The following is an 18,063-nucleotide window of genomic DNA, read 5'->3' on the forward strand; positions in this document are numbered from 1 at the left end:
TATTATACTCCAGAGCTGCACTCACTATTCTGCTGGTGCAGTCACTGTGTACATACATTACATTACTGATCCTGAGTTACATCCTGTATTATACTCCAGAGCTGCACTCACTATTCTGCTGGTGCAGTCACTGTGTACATACATTACATTACTGATCCTGAGTTACATCCTGTATTATACTCCAGAGCTGCACTCACTATTTTGCTGGTGCAGTCACTGTGTACATACATTACATTACTGATCCTGAGTTACATCCTGTATTATACTCCAGAGCTGCACTCACTATTCAGCTGGTGCAGTCACTGTGTACATACATTACATTACTGATCCTGAGTTACATCCTGTATTATACTCCAGAGCTGCACTCACTATTCTGCTGGTGCAGTCACTTTGTACATACATTACATTACTAATCCTGAGTTACATCCTGTATTATACTCCAGAGCTGCACTCACTATTCTGCTGGTGGAGTCACTGTGTACATACATTACATTACTGATCCTGAGTTACATCCTGTATTATACTCCAGAGCAGCACTCACTATTCTGCTGGTGCAGTCACTGTGTACATACATTACATTACAGATCCTGAGTTACCTGCTGTATTATGCTCCAGAGCTGCACTCACTATTCTGCTGGTGCAGTCACTGTGTACATACATTACTGATCCTGAGTTACATCCTGTATTATACTCCAGAGCTGCACTCACTATTTTGCTGGTGCAGTCACTGTGTACATACATTACATTACTGATCCTGAGTTACATCCTGTATTATACTCCAGAGCTGCACTCACTATTCTGCTGGTGCAGTCACTGTGTACATACATTACATTACTGATCCTGAGTTACCTGCTGTATTATGCTCCAGAGCTGCACTCACTATTCTGCTGGTGCAGTCACTGTGTACATACATTACATTACTGATCCTGAGTTACCTGCTGTATTATGCTCCAGAGCTGCACTCACTATTCTGCTGGTGCAGTCACTGTGTACATACATTACATTACTGATCCTGAGTTACCTCCTGTATTATACTCCAGAGCTGCACTCACTATTTTGCTGGTGCAGTCACTGTGTACATACATTACATTACTGATCCTGAGTTACATCCTGTATTATACTCCAGAGCTGCACTCACTATTCTGCTGGTGCAGTCACTATGTACATACATTACATTACTGATCCTGAGTTACATCCTGTATTATACTCCAGAGCTGCACTCACTATTCTGCTGGTGCAGTCACTGTGTACATACATTACATTACTGATCCTGAGTTACATCCTGTATTATCCTCCAGAGCTGCACTCACTATTCTGCAGGTGCAGTCACTGTGTACATACATTACATTACTGATCCTGTACTGATCCTGAGTTACATCCTGTATTATGCTCCAGAGCTGCACTCACTATTCTGCTGGTGCAGTCACTGTGTACATACATTACATTACTGATCCTGAGTTACCTCCTGTATTATACTCCAGAGCTGCACTCACTATTCTGCTGGTGCAGTCACTGTGTACATACATTACTGATCCTGAGTTACATCCTGCATTATACTCCAGAGCTGCACTCACTATTCTGCGGGTGCAGTCACTGTGCACATACATTACATTACTGATCCTGAGTTACATCCTGTATTATACTCCAGAGCTGCACTCACTATTCTGCTGGTGCACTCACTGTGTACATACATTACATTACTGATCCTGAGTTACATCCTGTATTATACTCCAGAGCTGCACTCACTATTCTGCTGGTGCAGTCACTGTGTACATACATTACATTACTGATACTGAGTTACATCCTGTATTATACTCCAGAGCTGCACTCACTATTCTGCTGGTGCAGTCACTGTGTACATACATTACATTACTGATCCTGAGTTACATCCTGTATTATACTCCAGAGCTGCACTCACTATTCTGCTGGTGCAGTCACTGTGTACATACATTACATTACAGATCCTGAGTTACCTGCTGTATTATGCTCCAGAGCTGCACTCACTATTCTGCTGGTGCAGTCACTGTGTACATACATTACTGATCCTGAGTTACATCCTGTATTATACTCCAGAGCTGCACTCACTATTCTGCTGGTGCAGTCACTGTGTACATACATTACATTACTGATCCTGTACTGATCCTGAGTTACATCCTGTATTATACTCCAGAGCTGCACTCACTATTCTGCTGGTGCTGTCACTGTGTACATACATTACATTACTGATCCTGAGTTACATCCTGTATTATACCCCAGAGCTGCACTCACTATTCTGCTGGTGCAGTCACTGTGTACATACATTACTGATCCTGAGTTACATCCTGTATTATACTCCAGAGCTGCACTCACTATTCTGCTGGTGCTGTCACTGTGTACATACATTACATTACTGATCCTGAGTTACATCCTGTATTATACTCCAGAGCTGCACTCTCTATTCTGCTGGTGCAGTCACTGTGTACATTACATTACTGATACCGAGTTACCTCCTGTATTATGCTCCAGAGCTGCACTCACTATTCTGCTGGTGCAGTCACTGTGTACATACATTACATTACTGATTATGAGTTACATCCTCTATTATACTCCAGAGCTGCACTCACTATTCTGCTGGTGCAGTCACTGTGTACATATATTACATTACTGATCCTGTATTATACTCCAGAGCTGCACTCACTATTCTGCTGGTGCAGTCACTGTGTACATACATTACATTACTGATCCTGAGTTACATCCTGTATTATACTCCAGAGCTGAACTCACTATTCTGCTGGTGCAGTCACTGTGTACATACATTACATTACTCTGATCCTGAGTTACCGCCTGTATTATACTCCAGAGCAGCACTCACTATTCTGCTGGTGCAGTCACTGTGTACATACATTACTGATCCTGACTTACATCCTGTATTATACTCCAGAGCTGCACTCACTATTCTGCTGGTGCAGTCACTGTGTACATACATTACATTACTGATCCTGAGTCACATCCTGCATTATACCTCAGAGCTGCACTCACTATTCTGCTGGTGCAGTCACTGTGTACATACATTACATTACTGATCCTGAGTTACATCCTGTATTACACTCCAGAGCTGCACTCACTATTCTGCTGGTGGAGTCACTGTGTACATACATTACTGATCCTGAGTTACATCCTGTATTATACTCCAGAGCTGCACTCACTATTCTGCTGGTGCAGTCACTGTGTACATACATAACTGTTCCTGAGTTACCTCCTGTATTATACTCCAGAGCTGCACTCACTATTCTGCTGGCGCAGTCACTGTGTAAATACATTACTGATCCTGACTTACATCCTGTATTATACTCCAGAGCTGCACTCACTATTCTGCTGGTGCAGTCACTGGGTACATACATTACATTACTGATCCTGAGTTACATCCTGTATTATACTCCAGAGCTGCAATCACTATTCTGCTGGTGCAGTCACTGTGTACATACATTACATTACTGATCCTGAGTTACATCCTGTATTATCCTCCAGAGCTGCACTCACTATTCTGCTGGAGCAGTCACTGTGTAAATACATTACTGATCCTGACTTACATCCTGTATTATACTCCAGAGCTGCACTCACTATTCTGCTGGAGCAGTCACTGTGTACATACATTACATTACTGATCCTGACTTACATCCTGTATTATACCCCAGAGCTGCGCTCACTATTCTGCTGGTGCAGTCACTGTGTACATACATTACATTACTGATCCTGAGTTACATCCTGTATTATACTCCAGAGCTGCACTCACTATTCTGCTGGTGCAGTCACTGTGTACATACATTACATTACTGATCCTGAGTTACATCCTGTATTATACTCCAGAGCTGCACTCACTATTCTGCTGGTGCAGTCACTGTGTACATACATTACATTACTGATCCTGAGTTACATCCTGTATTATACTCCAGAGCAGCACTCACTATTCTGCTGGTACAGTCACTGTGTACATACATTACATTACTTATCCTGTATTGATCCTGAGTTACATCCTGTATTACACTCCAGAGCAGCACTCACTATTCTGCTGGCGCAGTCACTGTGTACATACATTACTGATCCTGAGTTACCTCCTGTATTATACTCCAGAGCAGCACTCACTATTCTGCTGGTGCAGTCACTGTGTACATACATTACATTACTGATCCTGAGTTACCTCCTGTATTATACTCCAGAGCTGCACTCACTATTCTGCTGGTGGAGTCACTGTGTACATACATTACATTACTGATCCTGACTTACATCCTGTATTATACTCCAGAGCAGCACTCACTATTCTGCTGGTGCACTCACTGTGTACATACATTACATTACTGATCCTGAGTTACATCCTGTATTATACTCCAGAGCTGCACTCACTATTCTGCTGGTGCAGTCACTGTGTACATACATTACATTACAGATCCTGAGTTACCTGCTGTATTATGCTCCAGAGCTGCACTCACTATTCTGCTGGTGCAGTCATTGTGTACATACATTACTGATCCTGAGTTACATCCTGTATTATACTCCAGAGCTGCACTCACTATTCTGCTGGTGCAGTCACTGCGTACATACATTACATTACTGATCCTGTACTGATCCTGAGTTACATCCTGTATTATACTCCAGAGCTGCACTCACTATTCTGCTGGTGCTGTCACTGTGTACATACATTACTGATCCTGAGTTACATCCTGTATTATACTCCAGAGCTGCACTCTCTATTCTGCTGGTGCAGTCACTGTGTACATACATTACTGATACAGAGTTACCTCCTGTATTATGCTCCAGAGCTGCACTCACTATTCTGCTGGTGCAGTCACTGTGTACATACATTACATTACTGATCCTGAGTTACATCCTGTATTATACTCCAGAGCTGAACTCACTATTCTGCTGGTGCAGTCACTGTGTACATACATTACATTACTGATCCTGTATTATACTCCAGAGCTGCACTCACTATTCTGCTGGTGCAGTCACTGTGTACATACATTACATTACTGATCCTGTATTATACTCCAGAGCTGCACTCACTATTCTGCTGGTGCAGTCACTGTGTACATACATTACTGATCCTGAGTTACATCCTGTATTATACTCCAGAGCTGCACTCACTATTCTGCTGGTGCAGTCACTGTGTACATACATTACATTACTGATCCTGAGTTATATCCTGTATTATACTCCAGAGCTGAACTCACTATTCTGCTGGTGCAGTCACTGTGTACATACATTACATTACTGATCCTGAGTTACCTCCTGTATTATCCTCCAGAGCTGCACTCACTATTCTGCTGGTGCAGTCACTGTGTACATACATAACTGATCCTGAGTTACCTCCTGTATTATGCTCCAGAGCTGCACTCACTATTCTGCTGGTGCAGTCACTGTGTACATACATTACTGATCCTGAGTTACATCCTGTATTATACTCCAGAGCTGCACTCACTGTGTACATACATTACATTACTGATCCTGAGTTACATCCTGTATTATACTCCAGAGCTGCACTCACTATTCTGCTGGTGCAGTCACTGTGTACATACATTACTGATCCTGAGTTACATCCTGTATTATACTCCAGAGCTGCACTCACTGTGTACATACATTACATTACTGATCCGGAGTTACATCCTGTATTATACTCCAGAGCTGCACTCACTATTCTGCTGGTGCAGTCACTGTGTACACACATTACTGATCCTGAGTTACATCCTGTATTATACTCCAGAGCTGTACTCACTATTCTGCTGGTGCAGTCACTGTGTACATACATTACATTACTGATCCTGAGTTACATCCTGTATTATACTCCAGTGCTGCACTCACTATTCTGCTGGTGCAGTCACTGTGTACATACATTACATTACTGATCCTGAGTATCATCCTGTATTATACTCCAGAGCTGCACTCACTGTGTACATACATTACATTACTGATCCTGAGTTACATCCTGTATTATACTCCAGAGCTACACTCACTATTCTGCTGGTGCAGTCACTTTGTACATACATTACATTACTGATCCTGAGTTACCTCCTGTATTATACTCCAGAGCTGCACTCACTATTTTGCTGGTGCAGTCACTGTGTACATACATTACATTACTGATCCTGAGTTACATCCTGTATTATACTCCAGAGCTGCACTCACTATTCAGCTGGTGCAGTCACTGTGTACATACATTACATTACTGATCCTGAGTTACATCCTGTATTATACTCCAGAGCTGCACTCACTATTCTGCTGGTGCAGTCACTTTGTACATACATTACATTACTGATCCTGAGTTACATCCTGTATTATACTCCAGAGCTGCACTCACTATTCTGCTGGTGGAGTCACTGTGTACATACATTACATTACTGATCCTGAGTTACATCCTGTATTATACTCCAGAGCTGCACTCACTATTCTGCTGGTGGAGTCACTGTGTACATACATTACATTACTGATCCTGAGTTACATCCTGTATTATACTCCAGAGCTGCACTCACTATTCTGCTGGTACAGTCACTGTGTACATACATTACATTACAGATCCTGAGTTACCTGCTGTATTATGCTCCAGAGCTGCACTCACTATTCTGCTGGTGCAGTCACTGTGTACATACATTACTGATCCTGAGTTACATCCTGTATTATACTCCAGAGCTGCACTCACTATTTTGCTGGTGCAGTCACTGTGTACATACATTACATTACTGATCCTGAGTTACATCCTGTATTATACTCCAGAGCTGCACTCACTATTCTGCTGGTGCAGTCACTGTGTACATACATTACATTACTGATCCTGAGTTACATCCTGTATTATACTCCAGAGCTGCACTCACTATTCTGCTGGTGCAGTCACTGTGTACATACATTACATTACTGATCCTGAGTTACATCCTGTATTATACTCCAGAGCTGCACTCACTATTTTGCTGGTGCAGTCACTGTGTACATACATTACATTACTGATCCTGAGTTACATCCTGTATTATACTCCAGAGCTGCACTCACTATTCAGCTGGTGCAGTCACTGTGTACATACATTACATTACTGATCCTGAGTTACATCCTGTATTATACTCCAGAGCTGCACTCACTATTCTGCTGGTGCAGTCACTTTGTACATACATTACATTACTGATCCTGAGTTACATCCTGTATTATACTCCAGAGCTGCACTCACTATTCTGCTGGTGGAGTCACTGTGTACATACATTACATTACTGATCCTGAGTTACATCCTGTATTATACTCCAGAGCAGCACTCACTATTCTGCTGGTGCAGTCACTGTGTACATACATTACATTACAGATCCTGAGTTACCTGCTGTATTATGCTCCAGAGCTGCACTCACTATTCTGCTGGTGCAGTCACTGTGTACATACATTACTGATCCTGAGTTACATCCTGTATTATACTCCAGAGCTGCACTCACTATTTTGCTGGTGCAGTCACTGTGTACATACATTACATTACTGATCCTGAGTTACATCCTGTATTATACTCCAGAGCTGCACTCACTATTCTACTGGTGCAGTCACTGTGTACATACATTACATTACTGATCCTGAGTTACCTGCTGTATTATGCTCCAGAGCTGCACTCACTATTCTGCTGGTGCAGTCACTGTGTACATACATTACATTACTGATCCTGAGTTACCTGCTGTATTATGCTCCAGAGCTGCACTCACTATTCTGCTGGTGCAGTCACTGTGTACATACATTACATTACTGATCCTGAGTTACCTCCTGTATTATACTCCAGAGCTGCACTCACTATTTTGCTGGTGCAGTCACTGTGTACATACATTACATTACTGATCCTGAGTTACATCCTGTATTATACTCCAGAGCTGCACTCACTATTCTGCTGGTGCAGTCACTATGTACATACATTACATTACTGATCCTGAGTTACATCCTGTATTATACTCCAGAGCTGCACTCACTATTCTGCTGGTGCAGTCACTGTGTACATACATTACATTACTGATCCTGAGTTACATCCTGTATTATACTCCAGAGCTGCACTCACTATTCTGCTGGTGCAGTCACTGTGTACATACATTACATTACTGATCCTGAGTTACCTGCTGTATTATGCTCCAGAGCTGCACTCACTATTCTGCTGGTGCAGTCACTGTGTACATACATTACATTACTGATCCTGAGTTACCTGCTGTATTATGCTCCAGAGCTGCACTCACTATTCTGCTGGTGCAGTCACTGTGTACATACATTACATTACTGATCCTGAGTTACCTCCTGTATTATACTCCAGAGCTGCACTCACTATTTTGCTGGTGCAGTCACTGTGTACATACATTACATTACTGATCCTGAGTTACATCCTGTATTATACTCCAGAGCTGCACTCACTATTCTGCTGGTGCAGTCACTATGTACATACATTACATTACTGATCCTGAGTTACATCCTGTATTATACTCCAGAGCTGCACTCACTATTCTGCTGGTGCAGTCACTGTGTACATACATTACATTACTGATCCTGAGTTACATCCTGTATTATACTCCAGAGCTGCACTCACTATTCAGCTGGTGCAGTCAGTGTGTACATTATTATTATTATTTATTATTATAGCGCCATTTATTCCATGGCGCTTTATATGTGAAAAAGGGGTATAATACAAGAACAATTACAATAACAATAATCTTGAACACAATGTGACGGCGACTGGTACAGGAGGAGCGAGGACCCTGCCCGCGAGGGCTCACAGTCTAGAAGGGATGGGTGAGGATACAGTAGGTGAGGATAGAGCTGGTCGTGCAGCGGTATGGTGGAGCGAGGACCCTGCCCGCGAGGGCTCACAGTCTACAGGGGATGGGTGAGGATACAGTAGGTGAGGATAGAGCTGGTCGTGCAGCGGTATGGTGGAGCGAGGACCCTGCCCGCGAGGGCTCACAGTCTACAGGGGATGGGTGAGGATACAGTAGGTGAGGATAGAGCTGGTCGTGCAGCGGTGTGGTGGAGCGAGGACCCTGCCCGCGAGGGCTCACAGTCTACAGGGGATGGGTGAGGATACAGCAGGTGAGGGTAGAGCTGGTCGTGCAGCAGTATGGTGGAGCGGTGGTTACTGCAGGTTGTAGGCTTGTCGGAAGAGGTGGGTCTTCAGGTTCCTTTTGAAGGTTTCCACGGTAGGCGAGAGTCTGATGTGTTGGGGTAGAGAGTTCCAGAGTAGGGAGGAAGCTCGGGAGAAATCTTGTATGTGATTGTGGGAGGAGGAGATTAGAGGGGAGTAGAGCAGGAGATCTTGTGAGGATCGGAGGCTGCGTGCAGGTATGTAACAGGAGACTAGGTCACAGACGTATGGAGGAGACAGGTTGTGAATGGCTTTGTATGTCAGGGTTAGGGTTTTGAACTGGACTCTCTGAGCAATGGGGAGCCAGTGAAGAGATTGACAGAGGGGAGAGGCCGGGGAATAGCGGGGGGACAGGTGGATTAGTCGAGCAGCAGAGTTTAGGATAGATTGGAGGGGTACGAGAGTGTTAGAGGGGAGGCCACAGGGCAGGAGGTTGCAGTAGTCGAGGCGGGAGATGATGAGGGCGTGCACTAGTGTTTTTGCAGATTCATGGTTTAGGAATGTGCGGATCTGGGAGATATTTTTGTATTATACTCCAGAGCTGCACTCACTATTCTGTTGGTGCAGTCACTGTGTACATACATTACATTAATGATCCTGAGTTACATCCTGTATTATACTCCAGAGCTGCACTCACTATTCTGTTGGTGCAGTCACTGTGTACATACACTACATTACTTATCCTGTACTGATCCTGAGTTACATCCTGTATTATACTCCAGAGCTGCACTCACTATTCTGCAGGTGCAGTCACTGTGTACATACATTACATTACTGATCTTGAGTTACATCCTGAATTATACTCCAGAGCTGCACTCACTATTCTGCAGGTGCAGTCACTGTGTACATACATTACATTACTGATCCTGAGTTACATCCTGTATTATACTCCAGAGCTGCACTCACTATTCTGCTGGTGCAGTCACTGTGCACATACATTACATTACTGATCCTGAGTTACATCCTGTATTATACCCCAGAGCTGCACTCACTATTCTGCTGGTGCAGTCACTGTGTACATACATTACATTACTTATCCTGAGTTACCTCCTGTATTATACTCCAGAGCTGCACTCACTATTCTGCTGGTGCAGTCACTGTGTACATACATTACATTACTGATCCTGAGTTACATCCTGTATTATACTCCAGAGCTGCACTCACTATTCTGCTGGTGCAGTCACTGTGTACGTACATTACATTACTGATCCTGAGTTACATCCTGTATTATACTCCAGAGCTGCACTCACTATTCTGCAGGTGCAGTCACTGTGTACATACATTACATTACTGATCCTGAGTTACATCCTGTATTATACTCCAGAGCTGCACTCACTATTCTGCTGGTGCAGTCACTGTGTACGTACATTACATTACTGATCCTGAGTTACATCCTGTATTATACTCCAGAGCTGCACTCACTATTCTGCAGGTGCAGTCACTGTGTACATACATTACATTACTGATCCTGAGTTACATCCTGTATTATACTCCAGAGCTGCACTCACTATTCTGCTGGTGCAGTCACTGTGTACATACATTACATTACTTATCCTGTACTGATCCTGAGTTACATCCTGTATTATACCCCAGAGCTGCACTCACTATTCTGCTGGTGCACTCACTGTGTACATACATTACATTACTGATCCTGAGTTACATCCTGTATTATACTCCAGAGCTGCACTCACTATTCTGCTGGTGCAGTCACTGTGTACATACATTACATTACTGATCCTGAGTTACATCCTGTATTATACTCCAGAGCTGCACTCACTATTCTGCTGGTGCAGTCACTGTGTACATACATTACATTACTGATCCTGAGTTACATCCTGTATTATACCCCAGAGCTGCACTCACTATTCTGCTGGTGCAGTCACTGTGTACATACATTACATTACTGATCCTGAGTTACATCCTGTATTATACTCCAGAGCTGCACTCACTATTCTGCTGGTGCAGTCACTGTGTACGTACATTACATTACTGATCCTGAGTTACATCCTGTATTATACTCCAGAGCTGCACTCACTATTCTGCAGGTGCAGTCACTGTGTACATACATTACATTACTGATCCTGAGTTACATCCTGTATTATACTCCAGAGCTGCACTCACTATTCTGCTGGTGCAGTCACTGTGTACATACATTACATTACTGATCCTGAGTTACATCCTGTATTATACTCCAGAGCTGCGCTCACTATTCTGCTGCTGCAGTCACTGTGTACATACATTACATTACTGATCCTGAGTTACATCCTGTATTATACTCCAGAGCTGCGCTCACTATTCTGCTGGTGCAGTCACTGTGTACGTACATTACATTACTGATCCTGAGTTACATCCTGTATTATACTCCAGAGCTGCACTCACTATTCTGCAGGTGCAGTCACTGTGTACATACATTACATTACTGATCCTGAGTTACATCCTGTATTATACTCCAGAGCTGCACTCACTATTCTGCTGGTGCAGTCACTGTGTACATACATTACATTACTGATCCTGAGTTACATCCTGTATTATACTCCAGAGCTGCGCTCACTATTCTGCTGCTGCAGTTACTGTGTACATACATTACTGATCCTGAGTTACATCCTGTATTATACTCCAGAGCTGCACTCACTATTCTGCAGGTGCAGTCACTGTGTACATACATTACATTACTGATCCTGAGTTACATCCTGTATTATACTCCAGAGCTGCACTCACTATTCTGCTGGTGCAGTCACTCTGTACATACATTACATTACTGATACATCCTGTATTATACTCCAGAGCTGCGCTCACTATTCTGCTGGTGCAGTCACTGTGTACATACATTACATTACTGATCCTGAGTTACATCCTGTATTATACTCCAGAGCAGCACTCACTATTCTGCTGGTGCAGTCACTGTATACATACATTACATTACTGATCCTGAGTTACATCCTGTATTATACTCCAGAGCAGCACTCACTATTCTGCTGGTGCAGTCACTGTATACATACATTACATTACTGATCCTGAGTTACATCCTGTATTATACTCCAGAGCTGCGCTCACTATTCTGCTGCTGCAGTCACTGTGTACATACATTACATATTGAGTATTACACTCCGGAGCTGCGCTCCCGCTTCTGCTCGCTGTCACTTACGGGCCTGATCTGTGGGGTTCATGAACTTCCCACTCTTGGTGGAGGAGGTGGATCTTCGCCCCATCTTGCCACCTTGCTCTTCCTCGCACTGACAGTAGACACCTGTGATGAGAGACGGGGGTCGGTCATTTCTCTGGGTCAGGATTTCCCCTTTATCTTTTCTCGGGGTCACAGAATATAGGGGCAGATAATTGGGGGTCCGGGACGCTGCAGACCCTCCATGCTGGGCCCGGGCCCCACCTCCAGGGCTTCTGCTTGCAGTCAGTGGATGGGGACAGCTCCCTTCTGCCCTCACACGTCGCACAGCTGAGGGTTTGTCACAATGTCACTGTCAGTTCGTTACAATGTATCAGTCCATGATATTCCCTGCAGACTGGACACAAAGTAACAAACCCTTCGCTGTGAGAAGGGCAGACTGCTCCCGGTCACTTGCAGCAAGCAGGGCGCCTGCAGATGGTGACAGGAGGATGCGAGGTGCAGTCATACACTATGAATGAAGGTAACAGCGCCTCTCAGCGGCCCCGGGGACAACGCACGGTGTGGCCCTGCCGTTATGTGTGTGGGGTGAGAGCACAGATCCTCCACACATCGGCCGATATCTCCTGATCTGCCGATCTGATCCGCAGAGTCCACCTCACCTCCGCGGCTGCTCCACCACTAGCTCCGCAGCGTACAGCCGCACTTCCGCTTCCGTGTCCAAGCAACGCGCGCATCTACTTCCGGGGTCACCGCGGTAACCAGTCACGTGAGCAGTAAACAGCGCTCACTAGAGCGAGCAGTGAGGTCCTATGTTCAGCGGCGGCGGCGGCCATGTTTCTGTAGGTCAGCACAGGGTATACTGCAGATACAGAATAAGACAAAATGGCTCCAGGAGCCTCCGACATTTCTGTTTTTTTTTTTCTTTATTACATTATTACCTATTACATAGTAAGTTATGTGTGTGCCGCACATGGTGGACAGGGTTGAGCCTAGAATGTATGGGCTCCTTTCAGGTCCTGACTGCAGCTCATACATTCTAGCTGGCTCACTAGTGAAGACAAGTGTTGAGCATTCCGATACTGAGGTCCGATACTTTTACAATATCGAATACCGGAATCGGAAGTTCTCATAATGCCTGCGCTCTGCAGTGTCTCTGAAGGATGACAAGCTGGATGGCAGCGCTCAGCTTACTGTACTTGTCATTTAGTGTTAAAGGATTTATTCAAAAAAATATTAGTGTTTTAATGCACCGTCTCTTTAAAAAAGCCGGCCGGCAATTCATCAGCGGCATACACCGGTACCCGACAATTTATAACAGAAAGAATAGAGCATCACACATAGATTAGATAGAAACATGTCAGTCACATATATATGAAGTACAGTGACAGTGTTGGTTACTGTACTTGTCATTTAGTGTTAAAATAAAGGATTTATTTAAAAAAAATATTGGCGTGGGGTTCCCATTAATTTTAGTCTCTAGCGGAGGTTAAGCAGACAGCTGGGGCAGATGTTTGAAGCCTGGGAAGGGGGTAATACCCACGGAGCTTCCCAGACTACTAATATCAGCCCCCAGCTGAATACCTAGCCTTTACTAGCTATTAAATTGGGGGACCCCAAAAAAAATGACGTGGGGTCTCCCCTATTTTAATAGCTAGCAAAGGCTAGGCAGACAGCTGGGGCTGATATTAGTAGCCTGGGAAGCTACTATATGTGTATAGAATGTATGGGCTCCTTTCAGGTCCTGACTACAGCCCATACATTCTACCAAGCAATGTGAACTGAGGTCTAAGATGGTAGACATGCAAGAAATAAGAGCATGTTCACACTAGCAAAAAGATACAAAACTTACAAAAGACAAAAAATATATCACATACCCTACCATCATTATACATAAATGTAAAGCAAAGTTGCATATGAAATATAGGGTACTTAGTGAACTATTTTTGAGCAAGAAAAGTATACAAGCCGTCCTACCAGCGACAAGGTGACCCTAATTGGGACGGTACCTACACTGTCTATATTAAAAACCTTACTGTATATCAGAGTTGAAGTAATGCATATAAAAGGGTAGACAAATAGAACCGGGTCCCAATATCAGACCACCTAAGCCCGTGGTAAGCTACATATATACTAACCAGCTCAACAAGGGGGATGCCACACCCCTAATTTGCACAGAATGCAAACAAGACAAAAAACCAAGCAATGTGAACTGAGGTCTGGCTCACTAGTGAAGACGCTAGAATGTATGGGCTCCTTCCAGGTCCTGCAGTCAGGAAAAGTGTGGATTGTGCTCTGGAAGTGATCAGTTATAGCTAACTATGTTATTTTCTGCAGAGATAAGTCCTGCATAGAAGATGTGATATATCGGTCTGCGGCAGATAAAGAACTTGTGAGTATGTGTATTACCTATACACGCACTCTGACACTATATACAGAGCTCCTGTGTATAATATCAATGGTGATCATTGCATTACCTGTACACTGACACTATATACAGAGCTTCTGTGTATAATGTCACTGGTGATCACTGTATTACCTGTACACTGACACTATATACAGAGCTCCTGTGTATAATATCAATGGTGATCATTGCATTACCTGTACACTGACACTATATACAGAGCTTCTGTGTATAATGTCACTGGTGATGACTATATAACCTGTACACTATATACAAAGCTCCTGTGTATAATGTCACTGGTGATGACTGTATAACCTGTACACTATATACAAAGCTCCTGTGTATAATGTCACTGGTGATCACTGTATAACCTGTACACTGACCCAATATACAGAGCTTTTTTACATTTTTATTATTTTAGTATTATTTGTCACTATGTGGTGGCATTATGTGCTTTGGTCATGACATGACGATATTTGTCCCTTGTATGTGGTATTATTCGGTCACTATGTGGTGGTAATATGTGGTCTCATGGTGTGTCAGAATTTATACCTTGTATCTGGTAGCATTTGATCACTATGTGGTGGTATTATGTGCTTTGGTCATGGTGTGGCGGTATTTGTGTCTTGTATGTGGCATTATTTGGGCACTATGTGGTGGTAATATGTGATCTGGTCACGGTGTGGTAGTATTTCTACCTTCTATCTGGTAATATTGGTCTTGGTAGAGTGGATTGTGGTTGGTCATTTGTTTTATCTAATATCAATAAGGGGAAACCTCTTTATTTCCAATAGATATTAAATACTTGGATGTTTAACCCCTCCCTGTCCTGTGACTATTACACAGCAGCAGAGATGCAGTTACAGAGGTTCACCAGAGAAAGCAAGTTGGCATTTGGTGAGATTTTCACCTCTGTATTTATAAGACAAAACCAGGAGTGGGTGAGAAATGCATAAAACATGACCTCGGATCGCTCCACTCCTGGATTTGTCTTATAAATACAGAGGTGAAAATCTCACCAAATACTCAAAGTGCCGCAATCTCCTGACAGCGCGGATTCCACCAATAAATAAGTGACCCCCTTCCCAACCTGTGCATCGCTGAGAACTTCACCAATAAAAACCCTTTAATGCAAACTCCAGTAATTGTACATGGCATTTCTGGTGAGCGCACAGTGATGGGCAGGAGCCGCCAATATAATGGGGATAACGGCTAACAGGTATCTGCAAATAGCTGAAGGGTGGGCCCGGGTGGGTGGCCCCTGTAGTCAATGTCCCTGGTGGGCCCCAGACACCCCAGTCCGGCGCTGGACGGAAGGCAGCTGAAGCTTCATGGTGGATGAGGTGTGGATTTATTAGAGACCTGGATCCCTGTTTTGTACCTACACTTGAGTGAAGGTGTGAATGAAGTTATACAAATCTCAGAAGTAGAGGACTGTGAAGATCAGACCAGTCTTCATTGCATTATGTTTTAAGTGTTTACCAACCTTCAGGCTATGTTCACACATCATGTTTTTTTTCAGCGTTTTTTTTTTAATGCGTTTTTTTATGCAAATTTTCAGCTGCGTTTTGCAGTAGCCGCAAAGTCTATGAGATTCCAGAAATCTCATGCACACAACATGGTTTATTTTTGTTCAAAATTTTGGGTTATGCATGTTTTTTTTTTTTGCCAAATAGAGCATGTCACTTCTTTCAGCGTTTTTTCAGTGTTTTTTTTACCCATTGAAAGTAATGGGTGGTGGAAAAAACGCTGAAAAAACGCACCAAAAATGCAGGTGTCAGGTTTTTCAATATTTTTTTCAGCGTTTTTTGCGCCAAAACCAGAAATTTTTATCTTCTTTTCACTGAACATCATGTACAAACATATAAGAGACAAAAGGACTGTGAAAAAAACGCAGCAAAAATGCACCAAAAAATAAGGAAAACAGCAAGAAAAATCCTGAACAAACATCTGGCAAGAGATCAGGTTTTGCTGCAGAAAAAAAACATGATGTGTGAACATAGCCTTACACACAAGACCCCCTGAGAATGGAACGATCAACTTTCAATCCTTGAGACCATTGATGTCACCTTGTATGTCAGTCAGCAGTCGGCTTTCTATAATACCCGGCTATTACTGTGCTGAAACAGCGGAGAACAGTTTATCATATATTATATAAAATACAAGTGTTCTGCCTGCGGCCCTCCTGGAAATCCCTTACTCCCCCCTGGTTGTATCTGAGTTATAGGCTCAGAACCTGCAAACCACTAATATAATGGCCGTTCTAGTCCAACCATTAGTGTGATTCCAGACATTGCCTAATTTGTATCACATGAATGGCAATAAATCATCTCCAGCTGTAATTTACTGATAGATAAATGCAGATAAGAATGTAAAGAGTCATAAATAGAAAAAGAATAGAAAGTGAAATGATACAACGGCTTCTGCTTCTGAAGTCTAATTGTGGAAAAGTATTTCAATTAGTAAATATAAGAGGATTTAATTATATATATATGTATTATAGAATGTTATCACTTCATGTAATCCACTTATACACATTCTAATCCATATATATATATACATACAGCCTTGACTCTTACAGAACTAAAGTGTTTTTCTCAAAATTCTAAGTTGTCCCATATTAATAATAAAACTTACTAATCGTTTGGGGTCCAACCACTGGCCCCCTCAGCAATCCAGACAATGGGTCCCTAGATCCCAGGAACCAGGCTCTGCATAGCCCTGTATTGAATGGAGTGGAGGTGTACATGCTAGACCACAGCTTTATTCATTGTCTATAAGACTGTCAGATTACAGCCCCGACTATTCCCTACAGTCCCATAGGGAATAAATGACGATTTTTGGAATAAGCTTTTTAATCTAAGCAGCTTTAAATGTTTATTGGAATCTCGCACGTCCTGTCTGCGGTGTAAGTGACGCAGCTCTAATGATTCTGCTTCTTGTGTTATATCGCCGGGTCTAAGTCTAGGAAGAGAGGACTGAATCCACCCGATTCTGAAACTCTCCTCTCCACATCCTGTTCATACAATTCTCATTATTATTTGACGACATTAAATTATTTTAATACAACGTTGGACTGTGATGATCCTGATGTAGTAATAGGAGACGGTGAATGTGGTTGAACCAACAGGTCCACGAGCCGATATTAGAAAGCCGACAGATTTGTAGTTGTAGAAAAGAGAAAAGTCGTCAAATCAAATCAAAATAAAAACCAAAAGACGAGATAAGCAGGAATTACAACTAGAATGTAAAGCTGCCATAAGGTTGCTACATGGATTTCTATATACATTTTTGGCATGCTACTTTTATTTTTCTTGAAAAAAAGCTGCCTTCCTAAAGGTGCTAGTGAGTAACCCGCCTGCTGTCTGCTGAGCGGAGCCGTGTGCAGGAACCTCTTCATTTACAGGACTCTACAAATTATAAGTTACA

The 18,063-nt window shown here is 43.0% G+C and overlaps 1 protein-coding gene across 1 annotated transcript in view; it reads right to left on the minus strand.

Moving 5' to 3' along the window:
- The window catches only part of WBP11 (WW domain binding protein 11), a 47,813-nt gene extending 34,803 nt beyond the window's left edge, over nucleotides 1-13,010 (minus strand). Inside the window, exons 1-2 of the mRNA XM_073645081.1 lie at nucleotides 12,893-13,010; nucleotides 12,255-12,356 (exon numbers count right to left, since the gene is read on the minus strand). Of these exons, the coding sequence (XP_073501182.1) occupies nucleotides 12,255-12,318 (64 nt within the window). The 5' untranslated portion in view covers nucleotides 12,319-12,356; nucleotides 12,893-13,010. The remainder of the gene's footprint in view (nucleotides 1-12,254; nucleotides 12,357-12,892) is intronic.
- Between the last annotated feature and the right edge of the window lie 5,053 nt (nucleotides 13,011-18,063).

This window comes from Phyllobates terribilis, unplaced genomic scaffold (assembly GCF_046119375.1).
Source record: "Phyllobates terribilis strain yellow unplaced genomic scaffold, ASM4611937v1 Scaffold_8__6_contigs__length_399053987, whole genome shotgun sequence".
In the NCBI taxonomy this organism is placed as follows: domain Eukaryota; kingdom Metazoa; phylum Chordata; class Amphibia; order Anura; family Dendrobatidae; genus Phyllobates; species Phyllobates terribilis.